The sequence below is a fragment of the Lytechinus variegatus genome, chromosome 2 (assembly GCF_018143015.1).
Source record: "Lytechinus variegatus isolate NC3 chromosome 2, Lvar_3.0, whole genome shotgun sequence".
Taxonomy (NCBI): Eukaryota; Metazoa; Echinodermata; class Echinoidea; order Temnopleuroida; family Toxopneustidae; genus Lytechinus; species Lytechinus variegatus.
The window spans coordinates 37,329,553-37,355,436 of record NC_054741.1 but is presented as its reverse complement, the minus strand read 5'-3'; the positions used below and the strand labels follow the sequence as shown (position 1 = coordinate 37,355,436).

General features: G+C 34.9%; 2 protein-coding genes across 3 annotated transcripts in view; one reads left to right on the top strand and one right to left on the bottom strand.

Moving 5' to 3' along the window:
- The window catches only part of LOC121408020, a 49,949-nt gene extending 44,371 nt beyond the window's left edge, over nucleotides 1-5,578 (bottom strand). For both annotated transcript variants that reach the window (XM_041599319.1, XM_041599320.1), the window contains exons 1-3: nucleotides 5,488-5,578; nucleotides 2,678-3,175; nucleotides 1,478-1,539 (exon numbers count right to left, since the gene is read on the bottom strand). In XM_041599319.1, coding sequence (XP_041455253.1) covers nucleotides 1,478-1,539; nucleotides 2,678-3,117 — 502 coding nt within the window. In that variant the 5' untranslated portion in view covers nucleotides 3,118-3,175; nucleotides 5,488-5,578. The remainder of the gene's footprint in view (nucleotides 1-1,477; nucleotides 1,540-2,677; nucleotides 3,176-5,487) is intronic.
- Nucleotides 5,579-11,813: 6,235 nt separating this feature from the next.
- LOC121408019 (transmembrane protein 208-like) lies at nucleotides 11,814-24,523 on the top strand. The gene is made up of 4 exons (XM_041599318.1): nucleotides 11,814-11,950; nucleotides 15,751-15,906; nucleotides 20,643-20,779; nucleotides 23,890-24,523. Exons 1-4 carry the CDS (start codon nucleotides 11,945-11,947, stop codon nucleotides 24,098-24,100), a joined length of 510 nt encoding a protein of 169 aa, XP_041455252.1. The 5' UTR covers nucleotides 11,814-11,944; the 3' UTR covers nucleotides 24,101-24,523.
- The last annotated feature ends 1,361 nt before the right edge of the window (nucleotides 24,524-25,884 follow it).

Sequence of the window (25,884 nt, the reverse complement as noted above, 5' to 3'; positions counted from 1 at the left end):
ACACTTTTTAAGTTATGCTGTCATTTGAACAAGTGGAATGCCTCTGGCCGTCTCACCTGCATCACGCGGTTCAATATAGCAGCAGTGCTGACTTTGAATACTACTCTAACTCGCACAAGATGTTCAGTGATACATGGTTACTCTTATGTCCACTTTTTATGAACTAGACCAATAAACTTACAGAGATATGATGGTTATACAACAAAAAAACCCAACATGGCCAAAGTTCATTGACCTTACATGAACTTTGACCTTGATCATGTGACCTGAAACTCGCACAGGATGTTCAGTGATACTTGATTACTCTTATGTACAAGTTTCATGAATCAGATCCATAAACTTTCAAAGTTTTGATGGTAATTCAACTGATACACCCACTTCGGCCAAAGTTCATTGACCTTTGACCTTGGTCATGTGACCTGAAACGCGCACAGGATGTTCAGTGATATTTGATTACTCATATGTCCAAGTTTAATGAACTAGACTAATAAACTTTCAAAGTTATGATGGTAATTCAACAGATACCCCCGATTTGGCCAAAGTTCATTGACCCTAAATGACCTTTGACCTTAATCATGAGACCTGAAACTTGCACAAAATATTCAGTGATGCTTGATTACTATTATGTCCAAGTTTCATGAATCCGATCCATAAACTTTCAAAGTTATGATGGGAATTCAACAGATATCCCCAATTCGGCCAAAGTTCATTGACCCTAAATGACCTTTGACCTTGGTCATGTGACGTGAAACTCATGCAGGATGTTCAGTGATACTTGATTAACCTTATGTCCAAGTTTCATGAACTAGGTCCATATATTTTCTAAGTTATGATGACATTTCAAAAACTTAACCTCAGGTTAAGATTTCAATGTTGATTCCTCCAACATGGTCTAAGTTCATTGACCCTAAATGACCTTTGACCTTGGTCATGTGACATGAAACTTTAATAGGATGTTCAGTAATACTTGATTAACCTTATGGCCAAGTTTCATGAACTAGGTCCATATACTTTCTAAGTTATGATGTCATTTCAAAAACTTAACCTCAGGTTAAGATTTGATGTTGACGCCGCCGCCGTCGGAAAAGCGGCGCCTATAGTCTCACTCTGCTTTGCAGGTGAGACAAAAATCACAAATCAATGAGTCTAAAGGTATACCAATATACCAATAGAAATATATAGTATAATCTAAAAAAAAATAATAATTCATTAAAGTTTAAACCACATCTACAGTTTTGGGTCTATGTAGTGTTTAGTCTTCAAACAATCACCAGCAATTACTGGAGGTAAAAAAAATAATAGATACACATGTATGTAGAAACGAAGATGACAGAAATCATGAAATGGATGAAGGGGAAAAGATAGAATAATGTAAAAATAAACATGGTGTACAGATCAACAAAAGGATGTAAACTGACACTGACTTTTGGTTATGTGCCTGAACAATATTTGATTACAGTAAAATGGAATCTCTCACCTTGAGCAAGAGTATATCGAAAACTGTGCAATAGCGGTTTGCCTATCGGTTGTGCCATATACCTGTAAAACAGAGATACAAATATAAGAGGAATTATAAAACAACTGTTATTATTTTTTTAACAGACACATGTTTGTGAATTTTGCTATTTAAGCTGTAAAAATGTGACACCCTTTATCACAAATCAGACTTGGCAATTGTCCATGAATTGAAACATGTATTTCAAAACAGATAACTCTTTGAAGTTGAACTTTGCTCTAAAAGTGGTCTCTTGATTTAAAACAAGGTGGTTCACGAATCATGAGACCAACGGACTAACAGGAAAAGTGATTACTCGGGTGCTCAGGTGAGAAAATACTAGTAAGACAGCATTTTAACTTGTCTTAGGAATTCAGGTATGTTTTGCAAAAATTTGTTTAAAAAATTTACATGACATTGACAAGTTTAAATTTAAAATATACATTATCACCTTCTGAAATCAAGCTAACTATGATAAGAAATTAATATACTCACAAACTTTGACTAATATGCAATATATACAGTTCAGTTGTGGACTGTATCAGAACAATAGAAGAAAATATCGATTGTAAAAAGAATCAATCAAGTTTAAAATGTCATATTGACAGAAATCCATTTGGCAGGGTGCTACATAAGAACTTGCCCGATTGCCCGGGGCAAGTAAAACTTAGAGTCAGGCAAGTGTTTTGGAGTAAAGACCAAAACTACTTGCCCAGATTGGGCACGCAAAATTCACACAGAAAGCAAAATTCTCACAGTAGAATGACCAAAATTAGGGTCGAAATGATATGATATTGACCATAATTTTGGTCTTGGCAAGCAAGATAAAATCACTTTGGAAAAATAAATGCAAGAACAAGGTAGATAAGCTCATGTCAAAAGGGAGAAAAAGGTCAATTGTTTATAAAACTGCAAAACTTTCTTTTGAAGAGGTAAAACTTTTTTTCGAGGATTTTTTGGGACAACTGAAATAGATTCTTGGGCAAGTATATTCCAACTATAAAAAAATCTACTTGCCCGACTGGGCAAGCGCTTTTAAAAAGTTATGTAGCACCCTGCATTAGGAATAATGATTTTCCAATTTTTACAAATAGAATGTCCATAAAAAAAAAGAAACTCAGTTGATTTTTACACAGAAAATTGGTGTTCTCACTTTAAAGATCTGAATATATCAACACTCACCATCTCACAAATTCATCCAGCAACTCATTCAGTCTGTTCTTGAGTATAACCTGGTTTTTCTGCTGAGGAGCAGTCATGACACCACTGCCTTCGAGAACCCCTGCAGGGACACCGACCCTGTCATCCTTGCCGATGCTTGTGGCAGCCTCGGACCAACCATACCGACGTCTAAACACATAGCATGTCAGCTGGTCCAGATCATCCTGTCCAGGAAAGATGCTCTCTGGGGGTGTTCTTGGGAAAGGGTCATCAAACACCTCCTCATCCCCAAGATTTTTTGATGCAAAGCTGAGAAACTCTTCTTCGAGATCAAAGGAGGATCTGAGATCTGTCTGGCCCTGGGTAAGGGTGGATTTAATGGCTTCCAAGGCTCTGATTTCATCAGCGATGCTGGTTGCAGATCGAAGGACAGCCAGGTTTCTTAAGTTTTCTGAAGTCATAATTTCCTTCTGAAATGAATGACCCAAGGAATGACTGTCCACATTGAAGACCTATATGCTGAAAAATTTAAACAAATTTCAAAATTGAGCAAAAACTTGATAATCCATGAATCCCACCCATCCATGGGCGCAGCCATTTTGTTCTGTTCTGATCAATATCGCTGCAATTCTGCAGTGGAGTATCTAAAAGTGTTTTCTTTTCAAAATATTTTTCTCATTTTTTAAATAAATTCTTGTTTAAAATGAAATCGATAGCGTAGAAATGTCGGAAATGAAGTTGTATCCCATGAATACATGATTTAGGGCTAGATCTTTTAGAACAAAAGTAGAAATCTCGGGCGCAAAAGTTTCTGTTTTTCGACGATATATGTACATGAATGGGAAGGAATCCCCGCATCCGTAGAGAGTAAGCATACATTAGTAAATGATTTTTACTCTCTAGGAGCCTCCTGGCTAAGTCTACCCACGTGATGCCACTACGTTTTTAAGAAAGAAATTAGGCTCGACATTAGTGGTGGCCCAAGCCACCAGAAATTCACCTTAGGCAACCATTATTGAAAAAAGTGCAAAGTTTTGGTGGCGCAAATCGGGCAACCAATAATTTTCAAAGTAGCACAATTTTTCTCCCGATTTTGCACGCATTTACCAACTTTCTACAATTCAAATTGCAAGCCAGTTCGTCATGCACCCATTTCCTTGATCTACACACAAAGTTTGCATAGTCATGAGAGTACATACCGATATAGCATACAGACTTAGCTTTTATCCATCCCACCGTGCCTCTTTCCAATGAATATGCCTGATTAAAGAATATGTTTCTACTGAAAAAAAAATAATACAAACTAAAGGATATAAAAATAGAAATACACCAGTCCTATAGGTAAGTGAAAATTTATTGCTTGGCTTTTAATTATATTCCAGTCAGAATAGACTGGTGCTGCCACTGCTAAAATATTTGTAATGGCTTCTTAGTTTTTTCCCTTTTTCCCCATTTTTATATTAATTTTGTTTTATTCATTTTTTCCATGTTTTTTTCCTCTAAATTTTGTTTTTCTTTCTTTTTTCCTGTTCTTTGTTTTTTCTTTTGTTTTATTTCACTTCTTCCTTGTATTATTTTTGTTTTCTTTTTGTAATATACTTTTTGAGAATTGCTCTTTTTTGTTTCTCTCTTTTATGCATTGTTCTAACTTTGCAGCATGCTTTTCTGTGATTTTCTCCTGCTATAATATGCTGCAAAAGAGAAAACAAAAATAATATGGATTAGGGCCTGCATAATCTAGGTTTTAGGATTCAAAGAGAAAGGAAAAAAATCTTTGTTTTGTACATCTATCTGAGTTTGTTGTGCATAATTTATTTTCTTTACCATTATGTTTGTGTATCTGTATGGAGATTAGAAAAGTCCACAAAACCTGAAAACAATACAATTCCTTTATATTCTCTTTCAATGATATAACAATTTATATTTTACCACAAATCAATTTGCAAAGTAAAACAGCAGGTTTAAATACAAAGTGAAAGTAACTTGGTAGTGGCTGCAGAATTAATATTTCAGAAGTCTGTTTTATTAATTTTTAATGTTTTTCTTTACATTTTTCGGGCCACCAAACTTTAATATCGGGCCACCCAAAAATATTATATGATGGTTTTGGTGGCCCAAATGGGCCACCACCAAAAAAAGTTAATGTGGAGCCTTGGTCATGACATGTTCGGAGGTGTCATAAATATTTAGTGAGGTTGTTGTACCCGATCTTGGTAGAGGGCTTCGTGAAACGGTTAGCGGACAAGTAGCTCACTATCTCTGATTTAGTCAAAAAGTTAGACTTATGACGGTGTTGAGAAATGGGCCTAAGACTAGAGCCATAGAGCTAAAAATAAAACAAGTCACCAAAATCCAAATTATGAATGATGAACTTCAAATTAATATCGATCGGTGTTTCGCCAGGCCTGGGCCAGGTAAAGTGACTGAAATGGAACAATTTTATTAAATTTTAGATTTTGTGGAAATCATTTATTCCGTGCAATCGCATTTATCTAGACTCCAGGAATCAGAAGTCAAAAGTGGAAGGATCAGCTCAGAGAGAGAGTTGCATGCGTCGTGCCTTGATTTGGCCGTGCACAACGGTATGTAATGAACCCCCGAGTGCATCACTACTACAGTATACAGTAGTACGGTACAGGTACAGCACACAACACAACCCACAACAATTCACAAGAGACATGATGAGAGACAAATACTCGATAGCGTTATTAGCAACAGAATGAAACATACAAATAAAACTGATGATTATTTCAAACTTCGTACAAAATACATACAGACAATATTATCAACAGATGTTGGATACATTACCTGCAAAATTTGGTAATACTTACGACAGAAATAGGTTGTGAAATGGATATAAACGTCGAAGTAATCGTAAGAACTCGAATAGCTCGATTCGGTTGTTGAAAATATTTTTACAGATTTGCTATGATATGGAAGACTCGTAGAGAGTGCCGATATAAAAGTAAAACAAATATTTTTTTATGGCAGTTTGAGCAAAAAATTGTATTTTTAGGATTTATAGATTTTACATAAGCTGTAAATATTAATTATCATGAACAGCAACACATAACTAAATGAACATTAAATATTTCGATTATTGATATCACCTCTTTTCTTTTAATAGAAAATGACATTCAAACACGTTTGGTTATCCATACTTTTTTGCAAAATTATGGGTATGCTGCCCTCATTGTTGTTATTTATTTTTATTATGAAATTTGACAATGCAAATACATAGAGATATATACTAATAACGCAGTATACATCTCTATGTGCTAATACCAGCACCTGTAAACTTATAGTATAAGTTTATCCTAGAAATAAAAATGACGTAAAAGCTATTTGTTTATCAACTTGAAATGATTTGGCATACAGAAGTGTTCCCAATCTATGTACCGTATACAACTTTAGTGCAAAATGTATACCATTCTAACTTTTCTATTTTTTTCATTTAATTTATTTTAATGTGCCCATGCATGCACTCAAACTTAACATTCTGATCGCAAAATATGTTTTGATATCATTTGATAATCTGATCCCAATAGACATTATTTTTACTGCAGCAGCTCGAACCCGACCGTCCCTTGGGTCTTCCTCTATCAAGGAAAAAATATGTATTGAGAACATATTTTTTCCTTGATAGAGGAAGACATTAAAGGGGAATGAAACCTTTGGAATAAGTAGGCTTGTGTCGAAACAGAAAAATCAAAGAATTAGAACAAAGAAAGTTTGAAAAAAATCGGACAAATAATGAGAAAGTTATGAGCATTTGAATATTGCAATCTCTAATCCCATTGGCAACACGGCAAGGATGTGTGATGTCACTCATGAACAACTTTCCCTTTGATGGACTATGAAATACCCTGAAATGAAATACCCTGAAAATGTGTCTTTTTGCTTTTTCGTATGGTGATACAAACTCTTTATCCATGATTTATTCTTTAAAAATCTGTATTACATGCCCTCCTGTAGAAAGAATACATGTTCTACTGATAGACGTAATAAAAGAGGCAATTTAGGTGAAATATATACTAAAGTAATGGGGAGAGTTGTTCAAGAGTGACATCACACATCTTTGTCGCATTGCCAATGTGAGGATCTCCGTAGCATTAGTGATCGCAATATTCAAAAGCTCATAACTTTCTCATTATTTGTCCGATTTTTCTCAAACTTTCGTTGATCTGTTTCTTTGATTTTTCTGTTTTCACACAAGCTATCTTGGTCCAAAAGTTTCATTCTCCTTTAAAAAATGTGGTAGATAACGGGGGCCGATCGAGGAGCGGTTTTCAAAGTGGGGGCTAAGCCAAAAGCGGGGGTGGGGGGCTGACCATGCAAAAAAATGCAATCATATGGTCATTTTTTCGTTTTTGTACACGGTTTTGGAAAAAAGTGGGGGGGGGCTGAAGCCCCCCATGCAGTCCCCCGGCCGCTTCTGCGGCCCCTTGATAAGGCCGCGGAGGATTTTTGTTGTTGTTTCTTTCAATAGTCTGCATATAATACATGTACCCCTATTTACATATACACCTAGAGACAATATCACCACTCATATTATGTACATGCATGCATATAGGTCTACAATCAATTTTGGAAAGTCGAGGAATTACTATATTAAATCCATTCTGTCCACAACACTTTTATGTTCTCAATTCGATCACAAAGTCAGCATGATATTCCGGGGAATGAGCGCGGGCTACTCCAACTTACAACATTTTTTTTTTTTTTTGGGGGGGGGGCTAATTGAAAGACATGAGAAGAGTCCGACTGGTGTAACTAGAAAAACATGATGATGATCACTTATGACATTGAAAGACGGTTTTGACCTTATTAAATCCAATTTTTTTACCCATTTATCTGAAATGCATGAACACTGAAAAGGTAAGTTAGGGGAATATGAGCATACTGTATATAATTATAATGTTTTAGTTAGTCGTGTTTTCTATATTAGTTTTGATTCATGCGGAGATTCATAAGCTTCCTTGTGCATGGGCCTTGAGCAGTACATCTCCGACTGCTTATGGGAACACTATAGGGGGTAACGGTCATGGAGGCCCACAATAATCAACGAAGAGGATTTTTTTTTTTGGGGGGGGAGGATTTCTTCCCATATGTTTTGTGCGAATAATCTTAGTTTATAGACCCATATAGGCCAACTTTACAATTAATAAAAAAAATTAATATGTAGTTGAATAAATAGATAAATTGTTTACTGTGCGTATAAAAAACGGTACCGATTTGAAAAGTCTATAAAATGTTTGTTTCAAATTATAATGTCTATATTTTGGTGTTAATAGGTGTTCTGAAGTCTTATCTTTCAAATGCCATAAAAATAGTTTTGTTCATGCTTGAGCGACACGGAATGTTTTTGTCAAAAGGGTTAAAAAGGAGGCTTGCGCCAAAATGGCATAAAATGAGAAAAGTGATGATCGGACTTCTTGCTAATTTGCAGACTTCCTCTTAACCTTATCATTATCTGTGCCATAATTTTCAAATTATTCGGTCATAATTCATTTTAAAATATATTTATTTGCTTGAACTGTTATGTTGTGTCTTTTGAATATATGTTCTCTTTTAGCTTTGAATATTCCTTCTTCAAGCAAAGACATTTTTCAACCGAAGTATGGGAAAGCGTGTATTTTTTTCTTCAAATCCTTTCATTGTGTGCTACGAAGGTTATGGTTCATGCTTTTTGAACAGTGCCAAACAGATGGGCGGGGGCTCGCGGACCCCCCCCCCCCCTCAATTAAAAAAGGAATCATGACCAAGAAAAAAAGTGGAAGGAAATAAAAGGAAAGATAAAAAGTAAAATATGATATCATTTTCTGAATATTATGTCAAAATCTATCACAAAATTTGATATTGTAATAAAAAAAGTGGGAATATTTGCGTGCTCGCTTCGCTCGCTCACAACTTTTCAATACATTTTACCCGATCTGCCATATCTAGCTCCTTCAAAATTGACTTAATACACCATTGCTATTAAGAGACATGAATCCCTTCCTGTTTGTCCTGTCAAGCATATAATCAAGCTTGGTCAAGGAATCAACAACCCCTTAAAAAAGTTGATTCATAATTATAATAATAATAATAATAGGCATTTATATAGCGCCATCTATCTAGAAATATTCTATTCCGAGGCGCATTGTTATTATTATTATTACCCCGGCTTTAGCTCGAGCTGCCTCTCAGCGCTCATGCGCTCATTATACAGGTACCATAACATAATTTTGTTTCACATAACTAAAGGATTTGAATAATTACAAGTTTTCCCAATCAATGATTCAAATCTTCTTGCTTGGGTTGAAAAAAGTCTAAATTCAAAGGTAAAAAGAAGTTTAAATGAAAAAAAAATAATAATTCAAGTAAATAAATAATTTTTTAAACAAACTCTGACAGCATAATTCGAAAATTATGGCACAGATAATAAAATGGTAAATAGGAAGTCTGCTGATTAGCAAAAAGTCTGATCATCATTATTAGTCATATTCTGCCATTCTGGTGAAAGCCTTTTATTTTGAACCCCCGACAAAAACGTTCCGTGTTCGCTCAAGCATGAACAATTTTTTTTAAATTGCATTTCAAAGATAAGATTTCAGAGTATCTATTAATATCAAAATATAGATATCATAATTTGAAACAATTTTGTTATAGACTTTTCAAAACTATCCCTTTTTATACGCACTGTAGTATAGCCTTTTCACTTTAATTTAATGATAGATATTTCTCACTTTAATTTAATGTCAGATATATCGTATTTTGCTGGAAGTGCTTCGCTCATCATAGAAGTGATCGAGCACCAAAGCAGGATCGGGTATAGGATGCCCGATGAGGCTTCTCCTCTCACGAAGAACAGACTTCAGACATTTTACAATGGGAATGACGAGCTAACTATGAACATGCGAAGGGATTTGTTTGGTAATTTCACTTCCGTAGTAATCGCGATTTCAAGCCTATCTAATATTTTCCTAATGATTCTTGTATAATTCGGCCTTGTATATCGTGAGAATAATGACTCCGTAAAATTGAGCACGAAAACGGTTGCAGGAAAGAAATATCCGCCCCCGAGAGTGAAGAAGTTGGGGAGTTAATATTATCATATTATTTTAGTTTGAAGTATAGGACTAATTTAATGTTGTGTGGGGAAATATTCTCAACCGATGTCGCAATGCTGTGAGAGTCAGCAGCTTGCACAGTACCTGCAGATCTGCTCTGGCGCCCCCTCTCTCTTTGTTTTTGTTTTGATTAACGAGGAAGATCAATCTCTCTGCTTTCCCCTTTTCTTTCTTGTTCATATTTGATTTGAATTGATTTGATTTGATTCATACATATACATCATTTTCAACATTGCATGCTATTCACATTAGTATATATATATCCATGATTGGAGCATCTTAAGCTCTATGAGCTTGAAAATGATGTTCCAAGAGAGAATAAAATACAAAGATACATAATTAAACATTGACTAAAATAATTCATTCAATATTCCCCTCCTATTCTATTTTTGTCTTCTTTTCTTCGTCTTTCTAGTTCCATTTTTCAATTTATTCTCCCTTTTCCTAGTACCCACCCCTTGTCTCGCTATTCTCCTCCCCGTTCCTTAATTTTGAAATTTATCTCTCCCATTTCTCTATCTTTCTGCCCGGCGCTCGATCCATTTTCTTAATTTCCAGATGGTCCGTTCTTGATGGGTTTCTACTAGAAGACATCTCACACCTATCCTCGGCTTCCCACTCTTCAAGTGGGCGGGCCGGCGATTTTTAAAGAAGGGAAGAAGAGTGTCTTTGCTTTATCATAGAGGTAAAGTCCTTTTTAAGGCATCCATGGTATGAACTATGATAACTCTACTTATTGCTATATATATGGAAGCTTAAAAGTGCCACCGAGATGTTGAGATAATTATCTTGGGAAGTCGATATCTTGACAGCAAAAGATCAGATGACGAGATCCTGGATCTCATCATGTCGACATCTTTTAGAAGAGATGATGAGATGACAAGATTCCGGATCTCATCATGTCAACATCTTTTAGAAGAGATGATGAGATGACAAGATCCCGGATCTCATCATGTCAACATCTTTTAGAAGAGATGATGAGATGACAAGATCCCAGATCTCATCATGTCAACATCTTTTGGAAGAGATGATGAGATGACAAGATCCCGGATCTCATCATGTTGACATCTTTTAGAAGAGATGTTGAGATGACAAGATCCCGGATCTCATCATGTCAACATCTTTTAGAAGAGATGATGAGATGACAAGATCCCGGATCTCATCATGTCAACATCTTTTAGAAGAGATGATGAGATGACAAGATCCTGGATCTCATCATGTCAACATCTTTAAGAAGAGATGATGAGATGACAAGATCCCGGATCTCATCATGTTGACATCTTGTAGAAGAGATGATGAGATGACAAGATCCCGGATCCCATCATGATGACATCTTGTAGAACATGTAGAAGAGATGATGAGATGACAAGATGACAAGATCTCGGATCTCATCATGTTGACATCTTGTAGAAGAGATGATGAGATGACAAGATCTTGGATCTCGTCATGTCTACATCCAGTGGAAGAGATGATCAGATGTCATGATCTTCGATCCATGATCATGTCATCTAATCATCTCTTCTTAAAGATGTAGACATGACGAGTTACGAGATCATGACATCTGATCTGTCATCTCATCATCTCTTCTAAAAGATATTGACATTATGAGTTCCGGGATCTTGTCATCTCATCATCTCTTCTAAAAGATGTTGACATGATGAGATCCGGGATCTTGTCATCTCATCATCTCTTCTACAAGATATCAACATGATGAGATCCGGGATCTTGTCATCTCATCATCTCTTCTTAAAGATGTTGACATGATGAGATCCGGGATCTTGTCATCTCATCATCTCTTCTACAAGATGTCAACATGATGAGATCCGGGATCTTGTCATCTCATCATCTCTTCTAAAAGATGTTGACATGATGAGATTCGGGATCTTGTCATCTCATCATCTCTTCTAAAAGATGTCGACATGATGAGATCTGGGATCTCGTCATCTTATCTTTTGCTATCAAGATGTCGACTTCCCAAGATAATTATCTCAACATCTCGGTGGCACTTTTAAGCTTCCATATATATATGTATGACTACAATTTATCTAAATAGCGCCTGGATACAGAGACTAAATTAAGGAGAATCGACGAAACTGAATATATCCATGACCCAAACACCGGCATCTGTTTCGATTTCCACATCTTATTTGGACAAAATTTAGATTGTAGAGTCACCATGCCTGTAAGTATTTACCATTCTAACATGTTGAATTCAATGAAACATACCTTAATATCCGTCAGTTCACGCTGGACGCAGTTTTTCCCAATCGAATGGGTGGCTGCGATTTGAATGGTGTTCCCACCTACTCATTTTAATGTTGGGGATCATTTTCAATCTGTGAAGTTCAATGGCAATGCCAATCAAAAATGGCAATGGCCCAATGCAAATGCTGTTTTGATCAGCGCGCACACCAATATACCTAAAATTGACATTAGCAAAATTATTGGAATTTTAAGTTGTTGCAATGTTGTTTATCTCATTTTCAAAATTTAGCGGTATTTTTTTTTGTCTGGACATGTGTTTTAATTTGAGGTGGTAATAATTTTAAAGTTGAATTAAGAAGGGGGTGAGTTTCCATAAATATGGGTTCCACACATAATATAAAGTATATATCAGTTGTTCAAACAAATAGCATGTCACAAAAATCTTCTGCCTTCTCGATATTTTGCTTTGAAAGTCTATGAAACTAGCCACCTGTCAGAGCCCGAGAGACGAGTGTACAGAAAAATCACTCTGAGTGTGACGTCACCGGAGGGAATTTAGTGTAAGAGGTGCCTGGGTGTAATACAGAAATGCTATGCAAAGAGAGAAAGATGATTTTACAATTTTTTTTCAAAGCAACTCAAATCAAACAAATATGAATCATATGTACAAATCTTTACTTTACCTGTATAAAGAATAGTATGAATAACTATCATGAACTCTTAAATCATGATGAAAGATTGAAAACAGTGAGTTATTGAATGATATTTTCACTATTTCTCATTTATTTTATCACGATGTTCCATCAAGTGAGAAGCTGGAAAGTAATTCCGGCGGCCAGCTCAGCTCTGCGCGCGCTGCATGCCTATATGCTATATACAACACCCAGGCATTAATTGAGTGTACTGCACTGTAGTGGGGTAGTGGTCTGGTATGTCGACCCCCAGACCATCCCCATACATATATCTGTATGGTCGAACCGCAGTTCATGACCATGCAGCAATCCCCTGACGTCTTTTTCTTTCCTTTTGTCTTTGACTCCATTTTTATATCCTGTGGATCATTTCCACTCATGGCTCATTCCACAGAACAATCTTGAATCAACTTACTATTCTTCTCGGCCTTCCGAGTTGTTTTCTACATGTATATCTAATTACGCTAGATGTCACCGTCACACATACAAATGCAATTCGCAAGTGAGTTGAAGACAGCATGAAAGGTATGCGGTCCGGCAGCTCGACAGCTAGCTGCGCCGGAGCGGGTGGCCGGTCGGCACAAAGCAATTCCGCAACCAACTGTGTTTTTTGCAAGAGCCGCGTCACACGCGGATAAATATATCATGATAACACGTCTGCTACGTTATCGACTGGTGAATAGATCTTGGTCAAATTTCATACTATTCGCCTTGAAATTATTCCTTTAGGGTCTATGGTATCATTATGAGGGAATTTACATATTTGGAATAATAGTATGGCCATAAATATAATTTCAATCATTTCCTTTTTGCAAGTTCTCCGGCTCGCAGATACAACTTCAACTGCAGTTTATTCAATTGTTTCGCCACGGACACAGTCCGGAACGAAAACAAGGCATTAAAATCGTCTAAAATTGCTACAAAGAAGAACAGTTTTAACAATGTAGGGACATATTATTGACAATATGTCTTATGATAATTATTACTTCCTTTCAACATCGTTCACATAAAATCAATAGCGATAAAATGAAGTTTTGACACAAAAGTAAATATGAAGGCGTACGTGCATAGTACACAAAACAGCACTGCCTTGTTTACTACGATACCCCCGGTGACGTCACAGTCAAAGAACACCCGTCTCGGTAGGCATTGCAGGAGCGAACTCGGGGAAAATGAGTAGGGATAAATCGTTCAAATTCACTATTTTGAAAAAAGAAAATGGGGGGTCGAATCACCTCTTAGTGTTTGGTGGGTTGTAAGGTTGCTATTAATGTAAATATCTCAATATTTTGAATCATCTTCTTAATTCAACTTTAAGTAAAAATGTTTCATATACCTTTTGTTATGGAATTTCGTTCTCTGAAAAGAAATATAAATGATGCATTATTCTGATAACATCGGGAAAGAAAATAAAACAAAATAGAAGTCACAATTATCTCAGATTAATGAACGATTGATTGGGGATGTTATAAAATTGTTTTGAGGTCTTAACAGGTTAAAAATATGTTTTAAATGACTTTTGTTATGAACTCTGAAAAGAATTATAAATGACGCATTATTCTGACAATGGCGGAAAGGAAAATAAAATAGAACGGATGTCACTTACATCTCAGATTACTACTGATGGATTGTGAATGTTTTAAAATTGTTTTGAGGTGCTTACGGTTTAAAATATATTTTAAATACCTTTTGTTATGAACTCTCTAAGAAATATAAATGATGCAGTATTCTGACAACAGCGGAAAGGAATTTTAAAACAGAATAGAAGTCACCAACATCTCAGATTGATGAATGATCTGTCAGAACAGGTTTAATTATTTTGAGATGCTAAAGAGTTAAAATAGCCTATATTTGAAATACCTTTCGTTATGAACTCTCTAAGAAATATAAATGACACATTATTCTGACAACGGTAGAAAGGAAAATATAATAGAATTGAAATCAACAACATCTCAGATTAATAACGATCGATTGGGAATATTTGTAAATTGTTTTGAGGTCCCAACAAGTTAAAATGTATTTTATATGCCTTCCGATATGAACTCCAGTTCTTTGAAAAGAAGTATAACTGACGCAATTGACAATGGCGGAAAGGATTATAAAACAGAAAAGAATTATTGGAATTTTAAGTTGTTGCAATGTTGTTTATCTCATTTTCAAAATTTGGCGGTATTTTTTTTGTCTGGACATGTGTTTTAATTTGAGGTGGTAATATTAATTTTAAGTAAAAATGTTTCATATACCTTTTGTTATGGAATTTCGTTCTCTGAAAAGAAATATAAATGATGCATTATTCTGATAACATCGGGAAAGAAAATAAAACAAAATAGAAGTCACAATTAATTATCACAGATTAATGAACGGTCTATCAGGACATGTTTCAACATTGTTTTGAGAGGCTCATTAGTTAAATTACACTGTATATTTTAAATATATGTACCTGTCATTATGAACTGTCTGAGAAATATATATGATGCATTTATTCTGACAACAGCAGAAAGGAAAATAAGATAGAACAGAAGTCACCAACATCTCAGAATGATGAACGATCTGTCAGAACAGGTTTAAAACTGTTTTGAGATGCTTAAAAGTTAAAATATATTTTGAATACATTTCATTGTGAACTCTCTGAGAAATATAAATGACGCACTATTCTGACAACGGCAGAAAGAAATATAAAAGAAAATAAAAGTCACAAACATCTCAGATTAATGAACGAACGATCAGGACATGTCTTAAAATTGTTTTGAAGTTTTAACAAGTTGAATTTTATTTTATATACCTTTCGTTATAAACTCTCTAAGAAATATAAATGACGCATTTATTCTGACAACAGAGGAAATGAAAATAAAGTAGAAAAGAAGTCACAAACATACTTACATGTACTATAAGATTAATGAACGAACAATCAGGACATGTTTTAAAATTGTTTTAAAGTTCTAACAAGTTGAAATATATTTTATATATCTTTTGTTATAAACTCTCTAGGAAATAGAAATGATGCACTACTATGGTGCAGTAAAAATTCAATGTGCTTGTGTTTTATGTTATTATCATGAAAACCCCTCTTGATTGTTTCTTTCAGCCCAAAGGAAAAGTTGGCACAAAGGGGCAGAAACAGATTCTAGCAGAAAATGCAGAGACCCTAAATTACTACAGGAATATAATGGTTGGAGCATCACTGCTATACATTGTCATCCGTCTTCTTTGGAAACTGGACACATTTACATGGTGGAACTGGGTAAGTAAAAGTGGAGATGCAAACTTGCAAATACGAGATGATTGACAAGGGGGAAATCAACACTAATGGAAAATGTACAGTGAAATTTTTTGTGATTCTGTTTAATTACCTTTTGTGTAGAACTTAATATTAATTTAAATGGGGGTTTATATTCACCTGGGACCCATTTCATAAAGTCCTGCAACTATTGTAACTTTGCCATTGGTCATTTTCAAACAAAAGTGGACATGGGGGTGAAAATTAAAACTTGCTAGAAATCATTAGGCTTCAATGTTTTTTGAAACTAGACATCTTAAAGTATATTTTTCCATTTCATTTACATAAAATTATTAATTATGTCTTGAGATACAGTAAATTTTATGCAAGGGAAATTAAATGTTGCAAAATGTTGATTTTTGCATTAAAATTCACATATTGCCTATCACAATATAAAATTTGTATTAGAAGCACATTTGTTGGCAAGATACAAGCTGTGTATTGTATCTAACTCCTAAAAAGCAAAAAAAAATTCTGTGAAGTGTTTTTCTGAAAAAAATTGGGTTTCGAAGTTTTCAAAACTGGTTGTCGTGTCACTCACGTTTTAAATGCAAAAAGTTTTCTCTAGCTGTGTATTCTGAAAATTATTTTATCCCAGTACTGGAGCAAATACAGTTTATCTGTACCTTATTGTATATAAAGTAACTTGGTCCAATGTGTTAAGGTAAAGCTAAAATTAACTGTCAAAGTTGTGTCGTGTCACTCACAATGTCGTGTCACTCACGAAATGTCGTGTCACTCACGGTATTATATTGTGTATAAAAAAGGACATCCAGTAATTTTTGAAGCGTTTTACCAGGAATACAGTCAAAATGTTGTTCCCGACATCATTTAGGCCTATTTTTGGCTAATAATTTCCTCCATCTTCCTAATTTTACTCCTTTTAATGGAAATATTGAATTTGACATTGAGTTCATCTATTTTCTCTCCTCTCCGTGGTTGCCTTGGTTTAAAAAATCCTGACAATTTTCCATTGGTGTGAAGACTCGGATCCTAATTCATATTTTGGTGAATGTACTGTGATTAAGAATATAACAACATAATCAACACAAAATTATGAATGTATCAAGAGAAAAACCACTATACTTAAGCAATGGACATACATGTATATACAATGCATAAAGGGTTGGTGATGGTGATGGTTCAAGTCATACCTAGGTATTACTCGAACATTCTCTGTCTCCATTTACAGAAATAAGCAGAAAGTTCACCTTTCTTTTGAGTAATGTTATTTCTTTGTTATACTCAGCTAGAAAAGTCACGGATCCTTTTTTGAAATTTGCAGAAATTTTAGTGGTAAAGTAGTGTACATGAGATATAAGAGATCACCATGAACACCAAACATTTTTCAAATTTGGAAAAGAAAATATTTTTCTTTTCCTTCTGATTGATTAAATCAACCTTTTCATTTGCCATAAAGCTTGTATTCCAGGACATGAAATAAACAAATTTGCAAGAAAACAAACATTTCAGGTGAGAATGTACTGAGATTTGATAGAACATTTTGGATATTGCTTGAAGCAGCTACATGCCAAGTTCAAAATCATTATTTGTTCGGCCACCATTCATACCGCTAGTGATTAACTACATGTAGGGTCTGAACAGCAAACTACCGTAAGTGGGCCGATGTGTGTTCAGAGCAGATTTGCATTTACACAGATTCATTACAACAAAATGATGCATGTTCATGGAGGTCCTAACAAGTCCCAACCGAGACCGCATTTTGATTTGAGCAACTTTGGATGGGTTGCCATGTACCAGTAGATCAATTTTTTTTTTTTTTTGGGGGGGTACCCTGATAAGAACAGAGCTGGACCTCGAGGGGAAAAAGCTATTGAGGTGTAAAGGGAGCCTGGTTGGGATGTTGAGTTGGATTTTAGTGTGACATCCAAGGGCTTAGAAAAGGAAAGGCTAATGACTTGTAGTTGTTATGTAATAGTAGCAGACTGCAAGAATCAGGTACTGACTGCGTCTTTCACCTTGTGGCTTTCCCTGGATTCCCGTGGTATGGTATATGATCAAATAATTAGCAATGAAAAGGCGCTTACAAATTCGAGCAAAAAGCATAGCTCTGAATTTTGGTACAGTGCCTTCATGTAATGCCTTGGGAGGGTCCACATACAAGCAGTGTTCAGGAGAAAACCTATGCTTGTTGAGTTGAATTTCCAATTTTCTCAAGGCGATTTGCTGATAGTCCATCTGAAGTGTGCAGCAACGTGATTGTGGTTTGGTACCAAAAAAGACATTTAAACTGCCATGTCCTATTTGGACAATGCCTATAAAAATATTAAAGGAGGATAATATTGAAATCAAATATTTCAATACACGACATCATTGGCTACCAGACCATGCCAGATGATGTGACTATTGAGAATACCTTTCTTACAAGGAAAAATTATTCCATCCGTTGTGGATGCTGAATTGTATAAACCTGTAAACTTTCATATACAGATAGGGAGAAAGAGTTAAAGTTTTGAATGATATCAGGCCACAAAAAGAATGTTTGAGTTGATGTCAATGCCAAGACCTCATAACACCTCCTTCAAGTGCCCCTCCTCCTCTAAAGAGGAGAGTGGTAGAAGCCCTAGTGTGACAATTTGGTATGGTATAGGGAATGTGAGTTGATGGGCAAATATGACCATAAACCAAGAATAAAACATCAGGATGACATATTATGAACTTAAAAGAAAGCAGTTATTATGTAATTATGCTTGTTTTTTGGTTAATGGTATTTTACTCTTCTACATCATGCAAAAAATACTTCAATGTTGAGATAAATGTTGTATTTTTGCACTTGTCGTGTCACTCACGTTTTGGATGTCGTGTCACTCACGGTATATAGGAGGGTACCATTTTCCATAGAAAAGGTTTGATTGATTTTGACTATATGTGTTAGATAGGTACACTATTTATGTCCATTTACTGGTACTCACAGTACTCCATGACAACTACTTGGGCACGAATCCAACCATATGTGTTAGTGGTCAGAAACCCATGTCCAAAATTTGTCGTGTCACTCACGCACCGTTTTTTAATCATATCTACTAAACGAATTGTTGAATTCAAATCAAACTCGTAGTGGCCCATGCCAGTCCTACATTGTATATAATATAGTAGTCATGATTGATTCATAACCTTCAAGTTTGAAGATATGAGCCCTTAAACCTCTCCGATTGTCGTGTCACTCACGTTTGAAAATGACCCATTGTGTCTTATGAAATGAGCCCCAAGTCTCTATACAGTTGGTCCAGTAATCAGATGGTCTAATTGCTCTTTTGTCTATAGATACTCATTTACTATAATGTCAAGTTGGTCTAATTTCCACTTTGTTTTTACAATCAATATATATTTCTTATTTTGTCAAATGATTTTTTCACAAACAGTGCATCTAACCATAGAGACTTGGTGGTGTTAGTGGATATTAGACAAATAGGTATAGCTTCACTGAAAATGTGACAAAATTCTAAATAGACAAATGGAAATTATACGACATGGTTAGTAGACAAACTGAGATTAGACCATGTGGGATAAAACCATACAGAAAGTCAACAAAGTGTATACAAAATGGTAATTTGCCATTTAAGGGCGCTACTTGTACCTGAGGCTAAAATCACTTTAGGTACTGGTAATAAGGTGATATGAAAATGCCAATCTCCATGGTAAACCTAAAACCTAGATATTATTGTTTTGGGAAAGGAAGTTTCTCAGAGAAAGTAATAGTCATCTCTGAAATATTTGTAATATATTGGTCAGCTTAGTGGGATCTGTAGCATCATGTATAGTTTGAAAATTCATACTATTCTCTGTGTGAATATTTACCAGTTCCAGTTGTATGGCTGTCTCAGTTGATCTAGGTTGCAAATCATCAAATTAATTAGCATTTATAGTATGTGAAACCATCAAATGAAAATTTTTGTTTGTCACACTCAACCTCAAAAACCAACAACAAGTTGCCAGACAAGGCTTTCTGTTATTAACCTGAATAATAATTTTTGGTCTCCAAAAATGATTTTGAAAAAATAGCCTATCCAAAAGTAAATCTATGATCCCCATTCTGAAGTTGTCAAGTTAAAACAAAGACGAGATATGAGGGTTTCTTTATGACAACTGTAACCCAGCTTGTGCGGTATGCAAAAAGTGCCTTGCTTGAGTGAACCCAACTTCAAATTCTGTTTCTTTTATTTTCTTTGAAGTGCGTATTGGAATCCTTATTGATTGAATCAAGTACAATTTAAATGTTAGGATCTGCTTTCTAATCTTAACATTCATTTTAACTTTGGGGTTTGAGGGGGGGAGTTACATTTGTATTTTGTTCAAATTGAAAACATTTCATTTGTGTAGGGTTTTTTTTTTTGGGGGGGTTGGGATGAACTTTGCAATCTTTCAGAAATGAACCTGTTCGAAAACTTGAAAATGAAAACAGAGTGAAATATTGATTGTCCATCTCTGGATAATTACAAGCAAATACCTCAGACAAAAAGATGGCCAAATGTTCTCATTCATTTTGACATAATCAATATGCAGACAAAAGAATGAGTAGTTCATACATACGTGTTTGGATTTGACCATTGTGTAGTTCAATAATAAAGAATCAATTACATCGAAGACAGGTTGAAACAAAGTGCTCAGTCAATTAGAATGTAGCATTAGTATCTACCCTCCAATATCTTCTAAAATGTTCACATCCATTTCTTTTCCAGCTGGTTCTCGCCTTTGCAACAGCAGTCTACTTTGGTTGTTACTACTTCATGAGCATGATGGCCCAGCCAAAGTACTCAGAGACTGGGGCGTTACTTGATGGAGGACTGGACCTGAACATGCAGTCTGGCATGGGAGAGTAAGTTTCTTGCGATAGAAATAAGATCTTAATTTATCTTTCGGTTGGGAATCACTTAATTCCCTGGTTAATATGAACATGGTTCAAAGTATTATTCTTACTATTTATACATCTGTTTTTTCTTTATTAATTGTGCTTTGAAACATATGTATCACAAAGCATGCATTTTGTGTATTAATACCTGTATTATTATGTTTGCATGGCTAATTAATTTGCTTAAAAGACAAACACTATATGCTATAAAGACCACTTGTCTTGTCTTCCTTGGGTACAGGTACAGGTTTCTCTTGAATGGCCAATCAAATTGCATCATATTTGTAGCTTATCACAATACTTGTAATTGCCCCAATATATAAACTCCTCAAAAAAAGTTTGGAAATCTGACTTTGATCGATATCCCTCCTCAGTTTTATTGAATATTAATGTGTGATTGATACCAATGAATAGATCATTCAATTTTCTTTAAAATGATACCCTGCATGATAATGATTATGGTTCACATGGAGGTGCAGTGCTTTGAAATGTGGGGCAAGGTCGAAATTCAAAAGTTGCAATGCACAATATTTAAAGTCACAGTTCTTTTTTTCTGTGGTGATAAGTGAGTTTCTCAGCGGTTTGTTTTGTTTTCATGCACCTTAACATCAACATTAAAGAGAAATGCCAGTAGTTGCAGTAAACACTGATTTCATGAGAAAGTCTGTAAAACCAGGCTTAATTGTCAGTATATCATCGAGGTACTAGATCTGGTACACAGTTACTAAAACTGAACTTTGTGAAATCTTGAAATCTACGCTGAAAAATGTTCACACTGAAGATCACCAACACAGATAAAGACCGACGGAAGTGACCAAATCCGCTTTTATTTTGCTTATTTCTCAGCAATTACACAATTTCTTCCAGAATCCTTTGGCACATATTTTTTATTCATACAGACACTTGATTCTGTAAAAAGTCATTTTGAGATTGTTACCAAAACTGGAATTTATCTTTAACATGGAATCATTTCACACTTCTGCACAAGCAAACACATAACAAACAAATATGCATGGGTATTTCAAACCATGACTCAAACCATGTTATCTCACAGGACCATCACTACATAAACCACAACAAAACATAAAAAATGAAGAAGCAGGGGCTTGATTTTCATCTCTATTGACAGGCAAAAGAATCATGTTCTTCATTGACCCTTCATAACCTTTTCTGCTAATTTTGCAGCTTTTCAATTCAGACCTCATCCAACACTTTTGAATCCTTCTCTTTTCGAGATGGCATAATCATAACAAGCATGGCATCATTTTAAAGAGAATTAAATGGTCTTTTGAATGATATCAAAATAAGCATTGTGTAAAATTGGGAGTTGGGAGAAATTAATCGCAAAACTCAGATTTCCAAACTTTTTTTTTTGAGGGGTTTAGCTTTCTGTATAAAGAGACAAGTATTAAACATGTCAAGTAACTTGTAATTGAAACATGAAAAGTCGCATAATTTATAGATGAGAAAATTTTGAACAAGAAAATCTTAAAATGAGAGGATTCACTGTATTCATTAAGTCTACAACACTCTTGAAAATGAAAGGAGAGGAATTGTTTGATATTATGAAGGTACAGTGGTGCTCAAGAGTTAGTGAACCCAACCAGAAAATGAAGATATTTTAAGTGTTCAAGTTCTGCCATATTTTATATATTCATATTGTAAAGTCAGGTGATTAAATATTAAAAAAATTAAAATTTGTTTCTCTGGGCTCACCGAACATTTTAGTGTTGTTGTCTGTATTTAACACTCAGCATGAAGGAGTGCGTTTTGTGGTGGGGTTCACTAATTTTTGAGCACAGCTCACTGTATGAGGTGGAATTTATGTAGATTTTGTGGACATCAAAATCATCATACTGCTCATATCGAATATATATGTCATAGCGCAAGATTTGTATTGTTATTTAAGTTGTCTAGGGACTTAACCTTTGCCTGGATTCAGTTAAAGCAAATAAATAGATAACCTTACATGTACAATCTTTAAAGTTGGGGTAAAGTTCATTCCTTGTGCCTTTGTTTTCATTTGTGAGGCCTTTGTCATATATGTTGAATTATTGTGAGTAATAATGCCAGGTCTTTAGTTTGTTGAAATATTTGTGCATCAGTTATTAATTGAATAATGATTTGATCAAATTTGATTATTCAGAACAATGGGTATTATTAGTTGTCAATTTATATCCTCTTGAAAATGCTGTAATGTCAACATGGTGTCAATAGATAGGGAGGCGTGGCAATCACTGAAGTTTTTTCTCCTTTTTATGTGACTTACTTCAAAAGTTAGTTAACAACGGATAGAGGAAGAGGGACTGCGGGAGGCATGGGCATTTATCTACAATATTTATTTATCCATGTGTACAGTGTGATTAAACATTAAAGTAATAGTTTACATACCATTTTATCTGCATTACATGTTTATCCATGGGTATAGTGAAGTAATAGTTTGCATTTGATAATACATATCATTTTATCTGCATTACTTGTTATGTATAGGAATTAAGCACTCATGTAGTACTGTAGCTTTAATATTACAGTTGAACTGCTCTGTCAGAAATATGTTTATTAATTTGCTGGCCTTTCCCTTTACCTTGGGCTGAGTCAGATGTACAAAGTCTATGGGAGATTGTTTTCTTCAGCAGTCTTGTGACTTGGAGTTTTCTCCCTCAATCCTCCGTTGGAAAGGTGTATTGCAATGTGGGATTTAGGATGGTTGGTCACATATTAACATTTGTAAAAGCAGATAAAACTAGAAAAAGTGGCAGGCAAATAATTAAATTTCATGAAATTTCATTTTATTTCTAGGTTTATTCCAAAATGAATCCAAATGATGACATTGTACACCTGCTGCAGCTCAAAAGTTAAAATACATATATTCACAGTTAATGTAAATAAAATTCACAAGACATTGTATTTTTTCCTTTCCAAACACCCATACATGTATATATTTAGTACGTTTGCTTAATTAACAAATATTTGGATGCCATTTCTAGCTAAGCTTTTAATAAGGGACTGAATGATAATCAATACAATCAATTGTCAACTTCGTTCATGTATATTTTATTTTTCTTTGATCCTGACAGGCACATTAAAGACATTATTCTTGTGACTGCGATCGTACAAGTTTTAGGAATCTTCTCAGAGTACTTTTGGCTAATATGGTTCGTGATACCAGGAAGAGCGTTCTATCTCCTCTGGGTCAACATCTTGTCACCGTGGATATTTGCCCCGCCCCCAGAAGTAGATGAAAAGAAACAGAAGAAAATGGAAAGGAGACAAAATAGGAGATTTTAGTTTGCTATTCCAATTCAATTTTATATTTTTATTTTCGTTCTAGATGGTAGTTAATGTAGTGAATGTATTTAGTAAGACAAGAATTCAAAGTAAGTGATCTTGAAAGCAGATCTCCTTGCTTTTCATGTAACATCTACAGCTAATAGGTAAATAGAAAAATACATAATATTCTATTTGATAAGCACCTTGATCCTCTACAGAGTTCTTATGTGATCTCAGTATATTGCATTAAAGCTAAATGATAGTTGCAGTTGCAGTAAAACTCTGAATTCGTGGGAAAGTCTGTAAAAGCAAGGTTAAGTATTACTATATCATCGTGGATCTAGAACTGGTACAGTTACATAAACTGAACTTTGTGAAATCATAAAATCTGAGCTAAAAAACGATCACACTGAAGATTGCAAACACAGATAGGCACACGTGGGACAGTGTATTATTATTGCTGGAATAAAGACCCGACGGAAGTGACCGAATCCACGATTATTTTGCTTATTCCTCAGCAATTACACAATTTCTTCCAGAAACCTTTGGCACATATTTTTTATTCATACAAACACACTTGGGTGGTCATTATATTAGATTATGTAAAAAGTCATTTTGAGATCGTTACCACAACTGGCATTTATCATTAAATTATCACAAGCTACCATTGGCATAAATCCTTGAGGTCATTCTCTTCAAGAGGAGGGGGGGGTTGAAACAATAGATCACCCCTCCCCCTTGAACAATACTGCCATACTCTGGCAAAAAGAAGCAAGTTACAAAAGTATCATTCATAGTAAATGAGCAATGTGTGTTCGTCATGTACATGGTCGTCAATGCAATTTAACAGCGTGTTTTCTTCAATATCTTTTCATAAAACGATGATTTCTTTCCCAAATTTTGCCTAAACGTGCAACATACAAAGGGTGTTTCAGAAACAACAATAGCTCAAATTTGACTGATGTGTCACTTGCTTCCTTTTGCCAAAATTGGGCAGAATAGGTTGATAGCTGGGATTTATGCCAGTGCAAGCTACATCACCTAAATGAAAAAATTAAAGATCCCAAGGCTCCCACAAAATAAACTTTAAACCGGGGGCTTGTGACACAAAACGTAGTAATTGATTTTATGCTTGTATGTTTATACGTTTGAGTGCAAATAATGAGCAATATCAACAAGCATGAAGAGTTTAAAGTCAGCCCTCTGATTAAGATCTGAGCTTTTTGTTACAGAGTGTAGAACACTTGGAAAATTATAATGATAAAATAATTACATTGCCTTTTAATAGCACTTACTTTATCAGAAGTCTGTAAGTGCTCTAAAGTTATGCAGCATAATTGCCCTGCCTTTTATCAAGCAGCTAATCCACATCCTTTGCTTCAAGGAATAAATTCCTGCCAGCCCCCCACCCCCCTCATTCCTTTACCTCACCTGGGTTTAGTGCAACTCAATGTTGATAAAATTTCTTGCTGAAGGAAATTAACACTATGAAAACTAACTCTTTGCATGAATGACAATCAAGTGTATTGATTAAGATACAAAATGGGGGGGGGGGGTGTTTTAAAAATTAAAATAGAATTGATTTAAAATTGATTTAAATCTTAAATCAATTTAAAGCTTTCTAAAACACTCCAAAAAGGATCACAACACGTTATGTGATATTGGGGAATAACATAACACAAAGAACAAGCAAAACCAGATGATTGATTTTGCGTATTCCTGCGGGTGTTACATAATCCAAAATCAATTGTTAAATCAATTTTAATTTGATTAAAAATATCCCATTACATAGTGTCCTGTTC